Source organism: Enhydra lutris, unplaced genomic scaffold (genome assembly GCF_002288905.1).
Source record: "Enhydra lutris kenyoni isolate GAN:26980312 unplaced genomic scaffold, ASM228890v2 scaffoldscaffold55, whole genome shotgun sequence".
Classification (NCBI taxonomy): domain Eukaryota; kingdom Metazoa; phylum Chordata; class Mammalia; order Carnivora; family Mustelidae; genus Enhydra; species Enhydra lutris.
Window position 1 is genome coordinate 8,329,369 of NW_019154139.1, and position 14,575 is coordinate 8,343,943.

A 14,575-nucleotide genomic window follows, 5' to 3' on the forward strand; every position below is an offset into this window, starting at 1 on the left:
CTACAACAGACTCGCTTAAGATCATTTTCTCAGAGACCCAGTGGTTTCCCGCAGAGGGTGTTTTGGCATGGTAACTGTGGGATCCCGTCCAGGTTCCTGGTATGGTTTCACCAGTGATTGAGACGAGGGTCAGGTAAGCGAGTGCATGTATGTTACAGGGCTCCCTGAGCAGCGCCCGGTCTATGGTCAGCAGTCCATCAGCGCTATAGCAGCTCACTTAAGTTCTTCTGAGACGGTTTCCTCAAGGAACGCGTCTGCTGCCATGTTTGGCAAAGCATCCTGAGAATTAAGTCAGACAATAGTACCTGGGAATCAGAAAATGTTCGTTTCCTTCCGTTCCTCCCCTTTGCCATTCTAGAGGCGCTTCGGGGCCACATGTCTACCGGGTCTCTGTCTGAGCGGCTAAGCATGGGTAAGAGGCTGCGGGACCGGGCATCGGCGGGCAGGTTCTCGACCACGGCCTCCACCGGGCGCTTCTCTCCGCTCTCGTGGCTCTCACTCCAAAGGCAAGTAGGGATTCAACAGGACAACAAGAGGCAGAAGGAGAACATCAGTTTCTTTTAGAGACTTTGGACCCCGCAGCAGGGGGCAGGCAGCGGGGAGCCGGGGCCACGGCCCACCCGCCACTCTGACCACCCCAACAGCCATGACCTCACAGGGCAGGACAGATACCACAGAGGCCCAGTTCAGATGCTGACTTTCGGGGAGCTTCCGTGTGTGGAGCAGGGAGGGCTAGAGAAGAAGAAACAAAATCTAAACCTTCCACAAACAAGCCAATTAAATCAGCGGAACAAAACAGGAAACCACAATCAATGCTTAGCAGCCAAACACATTTATTAGTCTTTTTTCTTTTTTTTTTTTTTTCCAGGAACCCAAAAATATTTTGTAGTTATAATGTAAGCAACTGAGTTGCACATAATACAATCATATCTTTCCAAAATAAAATAAAATAAAAAACTAAACAAAACAAAAATAAGCTGTTTAAAAGCCCAAAAAAACCCTTCAGAAAACTCTTACATATGCATTACATCATCTCTCAGTTTTAATGAAATGACGGCGACTTAGTTCCTCAGTACGCAACCTGTCACAATCCAATAAACACCACCCTTTAGTTTTTTTTTTTTTTGTTGGTTTTTGAGATTTTTTTTTTTTTTTAAATCCAGCATGAGAAATACAGTACCTGCTATGGCGAAAAATACACATAAAATGCAACTTTTCAGCTTATTTGTACATTAGTAGAGTTTAACATTTTATTGTTTGTTTTTTCTTTAAGTGAACCAGTGATTTTAAGTACCACTATACTAAAAAAAGTAAAATAAAACAGAGAAAAGGGGGGCCCAGCCTGCCATGCAAGTGCACCTCTAAAGTGCCTAGTTTCTGTGTCCATGTAAAACCAGTAACATGAGGAGCAATTTCAACACATGGGAGTTTGATTAAACCTCTATATGTTTAAAGAAACACACACACAAAAAGACAATGCCATATCCTCCCTTTTCTCCCCTCACACTTCCTTGAATCCCATCATCCGCTTCCTCTGTCGCCCACCAGAAGAGAGAAAAGAAAGCCGCCAAAGTAACATCGTCAAAGCTATTTCAAGTATAAGAAAACCAAACACTTCTAGGTAACTTGCAGAGAGCGTCACTATGTGCGGCTGTGGAGTCGGGTTGGGAGGCTTTGTTTCTGCTGAGTGTTTCAGATGAGAAGATTTTTTGCTGTACCTTCCTGTGAACCTGTTTGTGTGCAAAGTTGGAAAGCTGCCTTTTAAAACTCCAGCCTCTTTCTGATGCCCTTCTCTGTGCCTTCTGTTCAAAGGGGGCAAGGAGAGAAGTCAAGGGCGGAGAAAGGAGGAGGGGAGCGCTTCTCCGTCTTCTCTCCCCGTGTCCCCCTCCCACCAGATCCCCTCACTTCTCTTGTTCACCATTGGTGACCTAATTAGCTCTCTCTCACTGCAGAGATCCCCATGCTTGTTTCCTGATTTGGTAGGATATATTTTACTATGTAAACATAGCCCCTAGGATTATGGAACCCAAAGCAGCATTTATATCTCCAGCTAAATGGAGAAAGATAAAATAGTACAGAAACCTCTCCTCAGGTTGCTTTTGTTGTCTCTTTTTGGTTACTCAAAACAGGGATGGGTTGGGTGGGCACAGAATGAAGTTGTAGGCAAATAGTAGAGTTAGGAGTGGGCACAGTTGAGCTGTTTCGTCTGCTTTTCCCTCCCAAAAGGATTTTTTTTTTTTTAATAACCTGTTAAAAATGTTCCTGCACCTTAAGTCATACAGAGGTTAAGGCCAAGGGTGCAGAATCTTGTGCACGTGTCTCTGTGAGCACATTCGTGGTGCAGGCACCATTTTCGATGACTTCTGTGAGATCACTGGACACACTTTGGTCACTGGTGTGTGCAAAGGGTGGTGGCGGGGGAGGGTCCCAGGAAAGAAGTGCAGAGATCAGCAAAGCCCTTTGGGAGCATCGTGGATGATGTGAGGGCAGGAAGAACTTACGGGGGACAAGAGGAAGGAGACGGACAGAAAAGGGACATTTCAAACAAACATGAGAAATAAAATCCTAAGGTGGTCAGCGCCCCAAATCAGAAGGTGGGCGGTGAATTAGCAGATGTGCATTTATTCTCAAGCTTCTTTCCTTCAGAGGAAGTCGTCACTATACAAGGTCGGGGGCTCAAACTAAAAACAGCCTCTAGACAGATACAGGGTTGATCTTTGAGATGGGGGTGGAGAGGGAAAGAGGTGTTGGTGAAGAAGCTGTTCAAAACGATCCACTGTGACCCTGCCTTGTGAGCGGCCAAATCCCAGAGAGCGGTAGTTGACAGATCCTACAAGCAGCATTTGTTAAAATGTTATTTCCTTCTCCATCCTGTCAGCTTCAAGCCTCAGGTAGGGAGGCATTCAGGGAAATGCCCCAGGGGGCCCACACCTTTCAGGAAGGTGGTTTGCACATCTCAGATGAACTTCCTTCTCGGTAAGAAATCAATACATTTCTCGAGCACTGCAAAGTGAGGAGTCTGTGAATTCTACAGCGCCAGACTGAAATGCCCGAGTAAGGCCCTTTGTGGACTACAGAATGCTACTCCATGACTCAAAAAGTGAGCCTGCGGGCGAAGCAGGAAAGGTTGAGAGCTCAAGGTCTCAGGTTAAAAAACATCCTGGAGTGCCCGGAGGGGATGGATCTTCTGGAAGAGAGAAATTCAGCCACTGTCCCACCCTGGAACTAGATCTGGAGTAGATGGCATCTCTACAAAACAGGGTTTAGACTCGAGTCGGCTGGCACTGTGCATGGCAGGCAATGGAGAGCCCACCATCCCGCAAATGCACGTCTGCAAAGCCCTGACCTGTTCTGCTTTCTTTTCTTAAGCATGAAAGGAGATCTGAAACTTCAGGTGGCTTAAAAAAAAAAAGGAAAAATATCATATTTTAGGACTACTTTCACAGCAAAGAAAATTGTAAAAGTTATCTTACTATTTACACATTCATATTTCAAAAAGGATAACCCACTGATGTCAGAAAAGGAGAGGGGCGGGGTGAGGGGTCTACATTGCAGGAGAAATGTACCTCGAGGTATCGTTTTGTGTTAGACAGTTGAAACGTCAGGATTTTTTTTTCTTGTTTTGTTTTTTTTTTTTTTTGTCTAAAGGCAATCTAACAGATTGGAACCCTGATAAGATCGTGCCTGTACAGCCCTGCACGGGCACGAGGAGACTGTGATCAAGTCTGTTACTCGTTACAGTACTGTGAACATCGACGACAAGAACTGCTTGCGTGGGAACACTGAAAATGGGCAGAACAATCTGTGGCTTACGATACTGTAGGCTGCAAACAAGGCCTAGACCAGAGGGAGGCAGGTGCCAGGACCCACCACAGGCCAGAATCAACAAAGGAATTCTGTCAGGACGAGGGGAGGCTGTGGGCGGTCCTGTGGCCTGCACCTCGCCGCTCACTAGCTCTCTGCGGAATGAATGCCAGGGTGCAGAGAGATTACATGTGGCTGAGGGGTAGGGGGTGAGGAAGAGAATTCTTTCTGCCTGCCAAGCAACAGTCCCCTTCCCCACAGAGCAGGGCAGTTTCCTTATAAATAAGCTCACTCGAAAAGGATGACGGAAAAAGAAAAGAAAAATTCAAAGGAGCGAGGAGGAGGAGCAGGAGGAGAAGTTCTGGAAACCCGACAGAAAGATCAACTTGAAGGTCAGCATGAGGGAGGCGTGGTTTCCTGAGCTTGAAAGGGTTCTGAATTCAGGAAAGGATGAGTACTTTGTCCCAGAGAACACTAGGGCCTTTGGGGCCCCCTGTCGCCCTGGGCTAACACTGCACGGCTGGGGCGGAGAATCTGGTACCACAGCAGCTGGCAGGGACCGCAGGCCCCATGCCCCCCCGCCACCCCCTAACCGCCCCGGGACGGCGGGGAGGACTGGACTCCAGGCCTCTTTCTACCTCACTGTACAGACTCCACTGCTTCTCACTCTCACTCCCCTTCCCCGCCAGGACGTGGGGATACCATGGACACAGAAACCGTAGAACAAGGATGCAAAGCTACTTCCTTCCCCTTTCTGCCCTCCCCCCCCTTTCGCAGAATGCATAGTTACAATTCACGTTACAAAATAAAGAAGCAATGAATGACCACATATGGGACCTTTTTTTTTTTTGAAAAAAGAAAAAAAAAATCCAACAACCTCTTCTTAAATTCAGTATCAAAATTCACATTTGCATAATAATACATTTCAAGGCCATTAGAGAGGAATGAGAGAGAAGCACAGAAAGCCGCATCTCTCCTCCCTTTGTCTCCTGAATGAAGTTGAAGGAATCTTGCGGGAGGGATTGTTTTCCTCTTTGGGGAGTTCTGAGGAATTATGGAAATGGCCCTTAGCATTCACTTGCGGTTTCTTTAGAAGAGAGGGCATAGGGAGAAGAGGTGCAATCGTTGAAAACAAACACTAAAACAAATGAAGAGACATTGCAGATTTCTATGCTTAACTATAATAGTTCGGAAGAAATAAAATATGACTTCAGACTTTTCTCTTTTCTTTCTCAAACATTTCCATCTTATTCTTTCAGAAGCTTTTTCCTTGCGTGTAATACCCTGTTCGCATAAACAGCCAGAGGATGTGAGGAAAGTAACTGCCTTCTCAGGACAGACTCAGAGGGGGAACAGGTGCTGCCCGCCCCGCACACGGCAGAAGCTAGAAAACGCCTTCTTGACATGCATGAATGGGTCACGAACATCACCGTATTTCAGTTCTCCAGTGCTTACAGAAACACAAAAACTCAGATAGGCACAGCCACACGCGCGCGCTTGCACACACACATATACACACGAAGGAAACTAGGTTCTGCAGATAAATTCGACCTGCACGCTTGGACAACCCTGGGTCTCTGTCGCTGTGCACCATCACCTCGTTCTCCCTCCCGAGCCCCAGGATCTCTTCCACACAACTCTACACTGTGCAATATTGATGCTAATGGAAACTCCAGAGCTGCCCCTGGGGACCGCCGGGAGAATCGCTGACTTCCCTAAAAAGACTACGCTGACCGCCTTTCTGTTTCATCCTCACGGATAGCTTCTTTCTAAAACAAACGGTCTCTGTACTCACAAAGGCACATTCAGAAATACTACACTTAAGTAATTAATTCCTTGGACAAAATCAAAAGGGGAGGGGTAGGGGTGGTGTCTTAAATACATTTATTCCAACTTATCCTGAAATTTCTGGCAAGAAGTGTCATGCTGAACGCATCACTCGGTGAGAAACTATACTACCTTTAAAAGGTATGTAACTTCTGGGAGGATTCCAAAGGTTTTTGCTTTGTTTTGTATAAAGACCCCTCCCCCTCCTCTTGTTCATTTTTGGTGAACACACTTAGGATAAGACTCTCTCTCTTCCTTTCCATAAAGCTCTGCTGTAAGGCTAGTCCCGCAGTAAGGCTGCTCCAGCTCACCCCTGGTGACCTCCTACCGCCCAGCCCTCAGAGAACCTTGCACACCCGTCGGGAGCCCAGGGAGAAGGCGTGCCAGATTCCCCGGGAGGTCCCAGAAAGCAGGGGAGAAGGGAAAGAAAAGCACTTTGTTTCACATCTCTGCTACAATGATATTGTAAACTACCTTCATAATTTTTCTTTTGCTGTTGCCGGTAAAGAGGAATTTCTCTTTTTGTAAAGACAGTCTCAAGGTATTAACCTTGGCTCTGGACAGGCCAGGGGCTTGGGAGGTGAGGACTGATAGTGGGAAAACTCAACTGAGGCACAAAGTGCTTTGGGGAAATGCTAATTCTTTTTTATTTAAAACAGAACAGTTCTTGCCTTCATCTGACCTTTCCTCTCCCATGGAGAAAGCAAGCATTTGTCACAATGATGACCCCCATGATGGGTCCGGCAGAGACCCGTGGGTCAGGGCAGTACCAATTTTCCTGATGTGCAGAGCTTCTCGTTAAAAACAAGTTGTGTGGCTAACTGACAAGAACTACCTAAATTCTGTGCGGCAAACACTGTCAGCTTCTGTCATTTTTTTTTTAAGTGGTGGTGGTAGGAGGATTCTACAAGAGACTGACCATTTAGAAACCACTCACATGTTAGAATACTTGGTAATTCCTTCGGATCTAGTCCTAGTGACCATGCACCTAAGGACAGAAGGAATGCCCCACCAGTGGGGAGTCGTTCTGTTTCCTGACCAGTGTTGCCTCCGCCATCCTGTGAATGTTCATGGCCTCTTTCCTTTGGTGGCACAGGCAGCGCAGGGAGGTGTTGTGGGCAGGGGAGGGAGGGTCAGTGTTCTATTTTTATTAGGTTATTACTATGTTTACAAGTTCTTGAAGTTGATAATTATTTTAAATCTAAAGAATGGGATGCCAGTACCTCCTTTGTCTAATTCGAAGTCAGGAAAACAACACTATCATTAATAAGCAGGGACCATCTCTGGAAATTACACACACTTTTGGCACTGGCCGTAAACCTACAGAACTTATTACAGGGTACGCACTAACTCTGGAAACACAGAGAACACTCCATGTGGGTTTTTAAAAAAAAAAAAATAGATTGATGATGTTCTTGACAACATTATGTATACTTGTCTGTTTCTAGACTGTGTGGACACCCTGTGTGGACACCCTGCACTCGTAGGTAAGAAAGCTAAGAGGGTGTGGTGCAGCGTGCGGCAGAGGGGGAGGGTATCCCACTTTCTGAATGGGTTCTGAGGTCTACAGATTGAGAATTCACTGCAGACACAGAAGCTGGAATATTTTCATCTGCACCATCACATGCAGACCGAGCTGGACACTCACAGGAAGGGAAGCAACTCAAGAATAAGATTTCTTTTTGCAGCAACGCTAAGATGCGGAATTAATGCACAGGCATGAAGATTGACGATAGTTGGCAAAAACGCTGGAGAAGAAAAAGTTTGATTTTTTTTTCAACCAGCTGAAAATGTACCTCTACTCCTAGTAAAAGACCTTATAGATAGCTAAAACAAAAGAAAAAAACCCAAAATCCAAGCAATAATCCTACAACGTGTTACATACTGAATCTGAACTCTGAGCGGGGGGTAGAAGGGGACCTGTTCTACATAAAGACTCACTTGTTCCCTAATCTTAGAGATGGCTATTACAGCCAAGTCTGCCGAAAACATCTTGTTTATACTGCAGAGGAAAACAGGCTTGGCTCAAGCGTTTTGCTCAGCACAGAGACATCTTCATTTTGTTTAAGAGAAGAGTCAAGATGGCAAAATAGAAAAAAACAAAATTAAAAAGTACACAGCATCTGAGGTCGATATGGAATCTGGCTGTTAACCTTACAAAAACTGCCGCCCCCATGGCAAAAATTCAAGTGACTATTTGTAACAAGTCAATAGCCTGTGAAATGCTAGTTTCTGCTAGATATATTAATATAAGCTCTTCCAAATTCTTAGGAATTTCTTTTCCTTTTTTTTTTTTTTTTTTTTTTGCGTATCTCAGAAACCACATTCAACCCACAGGAACTTGGAAGAACCAATTGTTAATTCATGCTACATTCATATCAGAAGAGTTGGGAAAGTTCTTAGAACAGGAGCCATACAATTAGAAAATTAAGCTGCTCTAAGTAAAACTGATCGAATGGCAATCTATGGATAATATTGATTTACTGGGGGACACTGGTGAAGAATTTGGTTTGGAACCTTAACATGTAGCACTGCTAAGTTAACTTCTGTGCATGTTGTTAATGGAAAAGGTCAAGGCTAGGTATGGAGGAATCAGAGATGCCATATGGGCCATCCATTTCTTCACAGTGTCTCGGAGATCTGAACTTTGTTTTTTTGTTTTTGTTTTTTTTGTGTGTGGTTTTTTTGTGTTTTTTTTGTTGTTGTTGTTGTTGTTTTGTTTTTGTTTTTTAAACACCTAAAATTAGGTCATGGCACTGGATTTCAATTGCCAGTAGAGGTCTCCAGTCTGATTGAAGACATCTCTTCCCCACAAGTGCTTTTTCCTTTTGGCTACTCATGTAGTAGACCGAAACCAAGTTTGTGATGTCTGAAACATGGGCACCTCCAGCCACTAGTAACCAAGTGTTTAAAAAAATAAAGGAAACTAGTAAAAATTGGAAAGCTCAAATTTACATGATCGAAGTGTTTATATAAATCTACATTAAGGAGAGCGGACCAGCAAACCTCTGCACACATGCCAGAATGTGGTGGAGAGAGGCCACTCCCCCCAAATTTTTTAAGTGTTATGGAAGTTACCTAACCTCTCAGCAGACATGGCTCTTGCCAAAGAATACCATGGAAAGAAAAGAGTTTTTCTCTTCCATTATATCCTCACTATATCCTGTTCTTAGGTCACTGCCAACCAATAAAGCAAAGCTTCCAGCAAGTTGACGAAAGATATGGGGTCGGGGTGGGGGCTTGGGGGAAAGAGGAGACAAAGCAGGACAAGAGCAGAAAAACAGGAACCCCTTTCGACTGGCCCAACACAAACCGACTTTAAAATCACTGTATGCAGTCGTCACAATGACACACCTGGAGAAGTCAGTGCACAGTAACGAGGGCAGTAACACAAGGAAGGATCTCGGCATTCCGCATTATCCAGACATGAAAGCGTATTTAACTTCCTTGACTTCTGTTTGTTTATTTTAAATTTAGCCCACTGCCTTTGGGGCCTGTCCAGAACCACTCCAATTTCCTTAATGGGCAAGTATAGGTAATGTCTGCGGAGTGACTGGACCACATGCACATACACACGAGCTCCCCCTGCTTAGGATGTCTAGGTGTATGTACGAAGGCACTAAAGTGGTTTTAGAGAAATTGCAGGCAGCAACCCCACCCACTCCCGTTACCTGTCGAGCTGGAGTTTCTTTCCCACTGGGAAGCTTAGATGTTTAAAAGAAGCTGTGGTCATGCTTGGGAATTCTGACCCCTGGCCCCAGGAGGGAATACAAAAGGAGAATTCAACATCAGGAAAAACTGAAAGGAAATACTCTGCATCTCCAGCTGAGGGATGGGGGTGATTAAGCAGCAGATCTTCAAAACAGCAATTAAAATGAGCACAACAGTAGCTGGGAGCTAAAAAAGTAAAATCACTTGTTCCTCATTAGATTCTGCTTATTTTCTCCTCCTCCCGTAACAAGTGGGGAGGTAAGACAGACATTCTTCATTAACAGAACAGTCCATAGATATTTTCCTCTAGTAATGCCTATGTTTAAAATTTGTTCCAAAAATTATTAACCTATATTTCCTAGCTCTTTACACAGATTCTCAGCAATCCAACCGTACTATTTTACAGATTAGAGTTTACTTGTTTTTCTAAGTTGTTCTTTCTATCTTTCTTTCTTTCTTTTGTTGCTGGGGTTTGAGGGACAGGGAGAAGGGTTTCCTTAAAAAAAAAAAAACAATCTTTAGGGGAGATGTCAGTTCACTCTTAAATGGAAAGGAAAAAAGTGATGGCATTCCCATTTATACAAACCAAACACTCCCACTAAATGACACACAATTTCAAATAAATCCGTGATAAAGCTCTTAGAAAGCTAAACCTTCTCCCATATTTTTAAGATAACGAATTGACCTGTTGCTGCTAAATTCATAATTTTTAAAAAATATTTCTTTCTATGTGTTTTAAAATGTGTGATCCCCAGTATGACAATAATGTTTGGAGACTTTTCTTTTTACATTTTTTTAAGTAAAAATTGTTTAAACTTTTTGAAGTTTCAGGAACTTGTAAAAGTTTATTAACAGGAAAGAAACAGCCGTCTATCTAGGATAAGATACGGTTAAATAAACCATCTTCAAAAAACTGGCTTCCTACCCTAGAATTCCTGAGAATGCTTGCAAATTTTAAAGCAGGAAAATAAATGTTAAAAACAAAAACAAAAAACACTGTTAAATGCTCCCAGAGTTAGTCTTCATCTAAAATATATATTTATATGTATATATATACGCACTTTTTGGTCTTTTTTTTTTTTTAAGTTTTTAATTTTTTCCCTTTAAGCTTAAGATGGAAGAACATTTGAGCTTCTCATGTTTATTTTTACATATTTCAAATCCCTCATTATGTCTTGTAAACAAGAGGGGCTCTAGCACCCGGCGTTCACCGTAGTATCGTAAGGAACCCAACTAACCCATAGTGCAGGCCTAGGAACCAGCAGGCAGGAGGGGGGCGGGGGCGGGGCATGGCAAGGAACCATGGCAGTGGACAGGGTCGCCACGGGCTCGTGTGGGGGGGGGGCCCTCAGGACATGCTCCTGGCCCAGGGCCACTAAGATTTCGCCTCCTGTAGATGGCTGAACACAGCCGCTCTCCACCTGGACATCACCACACACCACAGGGTTTCCCTCACACACAGAGAGCAGGCGGAGGGGCCCGGAAGGAGACGTTTGTACATGGGCAGGGGTGGAAGGGGCACGGTGGTGGTGATGACAACCAGAGAGCAGGAAGAGGGCGCAGTTAGCTTTCTACAAGGCATCCAATGGGACCGAACCAAGGCTGGAGACTCAAGTCTGACCACCTACCCGCAAAGGGCGCATAAAGACTTAGCTGAGCCAATGCTCACTTGAACTATGCATGTCAATCTCTTCTGAGGCTAGGTTTACAATCAACGGGGTAAGCCAGAGGACTACAGAATTCCCATTCTTTGCCTCCTAAAACCACTTCAATGCAAATAATTCGTTTTTGCCTTTTCCTATACACACCCACCCACCCACCTACACACAGACACAAGCTAAAAGTCAAATACATTAGACATTGTTGTATCCTTCACTGAAGATGCTGAAGAAAGAAAAACTCCCTTGTCCTCACTAGCAGCAAGTTACGGAGGACAGTAGAGGTCTGCTCCCACCAAGGGTTGGAATGGGCAGGTATTTGCTGGTACAGAATGTCGGCACTTTATGTTAAACAGTATAATGCAGACTGGGATGTCCACACCAAGTGCTAGCACGTTACCGGCATACGTTCCCCTCCCCCCACCCCACCCGCCCCGCCAGCCATCCGCTTTGTATAAAGGGGTTTTCGGGTCTGCTAGAACTCTTCACAAAAAGCAGTCTGATACATGTTGATTCCAACTAAGTACATACATGTTGGTGGTAACTGTGGATTAAAAGTTGCCCCCTAGTCGGCCCAGAGTACTACTACATTGATGCTTTAAAAAAAAGTCTTTAAATACCGAAATAATAAAAAGCAACATTACAAGGAAAAAAAAAAAATAAAGAGGTCAAAACCAAAAAAAGGTGCAATACTTAAAAAGTCTTTGCTAAGTTATACCTGCCTAAGCGAAAACCACATACACAGGAAACACACAACACAGAGGAACGAAAGGAGACGCTTGAAGTCCACACTGGTTTAAGGACATTCGTTAAGTAAACGTTTCTGTCAGTGATGGCCTCGTGCTGTAACACGCCGCGGCCTGGCACAGGTAACGCTCGGCGAGAGAGGAGCAGAGAGAGGGAGAAGCTGCAGGTGTTCTCAGGAGGCTGCTCGCAACCGATTTGTGTCCGTTTTCACAAAACGAAAAAGAGAACCAATGGAAACCTTTAATTCGGCACTACCTCACGTCTGCTCAATTCCTCCTACTGATGACATGAGAGGGGGAGCGTTCTTTTTCTGCCTTTGAGACGTGGTGTACATAAAAAATCGCCTGTTCCCAGTCAGACTAATGAAAGAAAAGGCCTGGATAAAACTTAGTGGGTATTCCGTGTGCCCGGTGGCCATGAACTTTAAAAAAAAAAACAGAAATCAGTAAACACACGGTTGCTCCACGAGGTGCCTCCTGCTCTCCTACTTTTTTGGACTTGGCAGTGCTCCGCTCTACTGCTAGGTCAAAAGAAAAGCAAGAGAAAACTCACTCGGGCTAATTTGCAAATGGAAAGGAGCTCCCTGCTTATGAAATCATTAAAAAGCACTCTGTTTATCTTAATGCAGCCCAACGGAGTTGCTTTAGTAAGCAGTGGCTCCCTGCGCTTGTGTGTTCTCTTAGTTTAAAAAAAAGAAAAAAAAATAAAAAGTAGATGGCCGGCCAGCCAGCCTGCAGACTGTCAGCAACGCAGCTTTCTGAGATCGAGTGGGGGAGGAGGAGGAGGACACGGGTGCGCGCACACACACACACAGAGACAGAGAGAAGGATGCACGCAGATGCACATGAACACACGTGCACACACACACCAGAACGAGCATGCCTGGGCAGTTACATGTGCCAGAACACACTGGTATTTATCAACCAGCCAATCACAAATTTTTTCCTTTTTTTTTTTTTTTTTAGGTTTTTTGTGTTTTTGTTTTTAAAGTGAGGCTCCGTCAAGTCTTCCCCCCCCACCCCAACAATTCTTTTGAATTCCCCTCCCTCCCAAACGTGGTAGACCTAAGGACGGAAACACACCCAGTGCAAACAAAGTTAAAAAGCTATTTTTTTTTCAGTATATATGTTTCTTAGCAACAACTTCCATATAACATGAAAAAAGTGAAAAACTAGAAACTAATTTTTTTAATTTTTTTTGTGTTTAAATTTAAATGGTATGTGTACTTGCTTCACATTGTCTTTCTAGGTTGGCGTTCATGATTCAAGTATTTCAAGAGTGATATGTTCTCTTTTTGGATTCATATTCCAAACGAAAAAACTGAAGTTAAGGGAGGCAACTATGTGCTCAGACAGTCTGTCAATGACCCACCTTTTTTTTCTCTCTCCGTTTTCTTTTTTCCTTTTAAAAATGTATTTATTGCAAGTTGAAAAAAAAAACGAAAAGGTCAAGTTAGTGCTGCTGCTGTTCCAAAAAAGGTCACGAGGTCAGAGTTGAAAGTTCTAAGTTCAGATTGAATCCGACCCTCCTCCCAGAAGGTCACCAGGTAGTAAGGGAGCAGGGCTGCCCATCCTATGGGGATCTTCCACAGCTGGGACTCCCCACAAGCTAGAAGAGTAGTTTGGGGGCCCCCACAATGAAGCGCCAGCAAGATCGGCCCCGCTGCTGCCACCAGCGCTGCTGCTCCACTGCCCGAGCCCTGTGGACCCACCGAAAAGATTCAGAGCCGGTCCGACGGGATCTGACTGGGTCTGGCCGGTCTCCAGCGACTGCCAACCTGTGGCGGGTGCACTTGGGGTTGCTGCAGGTGTAGGGGGCTGAGCTTGTGCCAGAAAGCGGCTAACTTCGTCATCGGTGGCAAACTCAGCCAGGATGGTAGTGTTTCCCAACACACACCTAGAAAAAGGGGGAGGAAACAGCTATGGATTGGAGGGCAATTCTAAAGCACCCACAGGGACTGAGGGTGCTGAGTCCTCGAGGGTCACTGGGTACCCCTCTGACTAGCAGCTTCCACATCCCCAGGAAGCTTTGCAGAACGCCGCATCATGGGCCCCACCCCAGGCCTCCAGGATCAACACTTGGTTTTAACCCAACCAGGTGCTCGACAAGTACTGTTTTCAATCAATAAGGGATCACTAACCTCAGGACATCCAAAGACTACTAGAGGGTACCACATATCAGTAACCTTTGGGTATATGGAATTCAGACGTGGAGAACAACGTCGCGCCTCTTTTCCCCCAGGGGAGGTGGAAGGTCACACCACAGGCAACGGGGTGACTCAGCTTTAGACATCTGGAGGTGCTGCTGCTGTGTCATGGCCCCACTCATGCCTGAGCCTCCCTGCTGCCCACTCCCTCTGTTGGTAGCTTTCTGCCGTGGCATCTGCTGGCTCCCAGTCTGACAGCAGCTGGGAGTGGGGACGGTCGCGGTGTGATCCAGTCCCACCTACTTTAGACAAAACCACGGCTCCCCCCGCCCCCAGACCACTGCGTTTCACCTTCACCAACAAAGAAGCCCAGGTAGGTTGCTAGGTTCTATTACAAAAAGTCACAGCGCTTCTTACAATGTTTCACAGTCTCATAAACACTGGCTTTGTTTCACGGCACACAAAATTTACTCACTACTTCACGACTTCATAAATTCCTTAGTTTTGGAATTCTGGTGAGTGGCCTATGAGATGCACAGGACAGTCTGTGCTTAGGTAGGGAGAGAAAAGCAGTCCCCTCAGTACCAAGCAATCGCTTAAGCCATGATGCTGTTTTTGTGTACCTGTGTCCCGTCAAGCAGGTGGCAGGCCACTCACGTGTGCACCTTCATGCGCGTCTGTC

General features: G+C 45.1%; 1 protein-coding gene across 2 annotated transcripts in view; it reads right to left on the reverse strand.

The window, feature by feature from the left end:
• Positions 1–12,765: 12,765 nt before the first annotated feature.
• Positions 12,766–14,575, reverse strand: part of LOC111157487 (trinucleotide repeat containing 6B) — a 185,601-nt gene continuing 183,791 nt past the window's right edge. Inside the window, exon 25 of one of the 2 annotated variants that reach the window (XM_022518917.1) lies at positions 12,766–13,643. In XM_022518917.1, coding sequence (XP_022374625.1) covers positions 13,256–13,643 — 388 coding nt within the window. In that variant the 3' untranslated portion in view covers positions 12,766–13,255. The remainder of the gene's footprint in view (positions 13,644–14,575) is intronic. The other variant, XM_022518918.1, reaches the window with a different exon arrangement.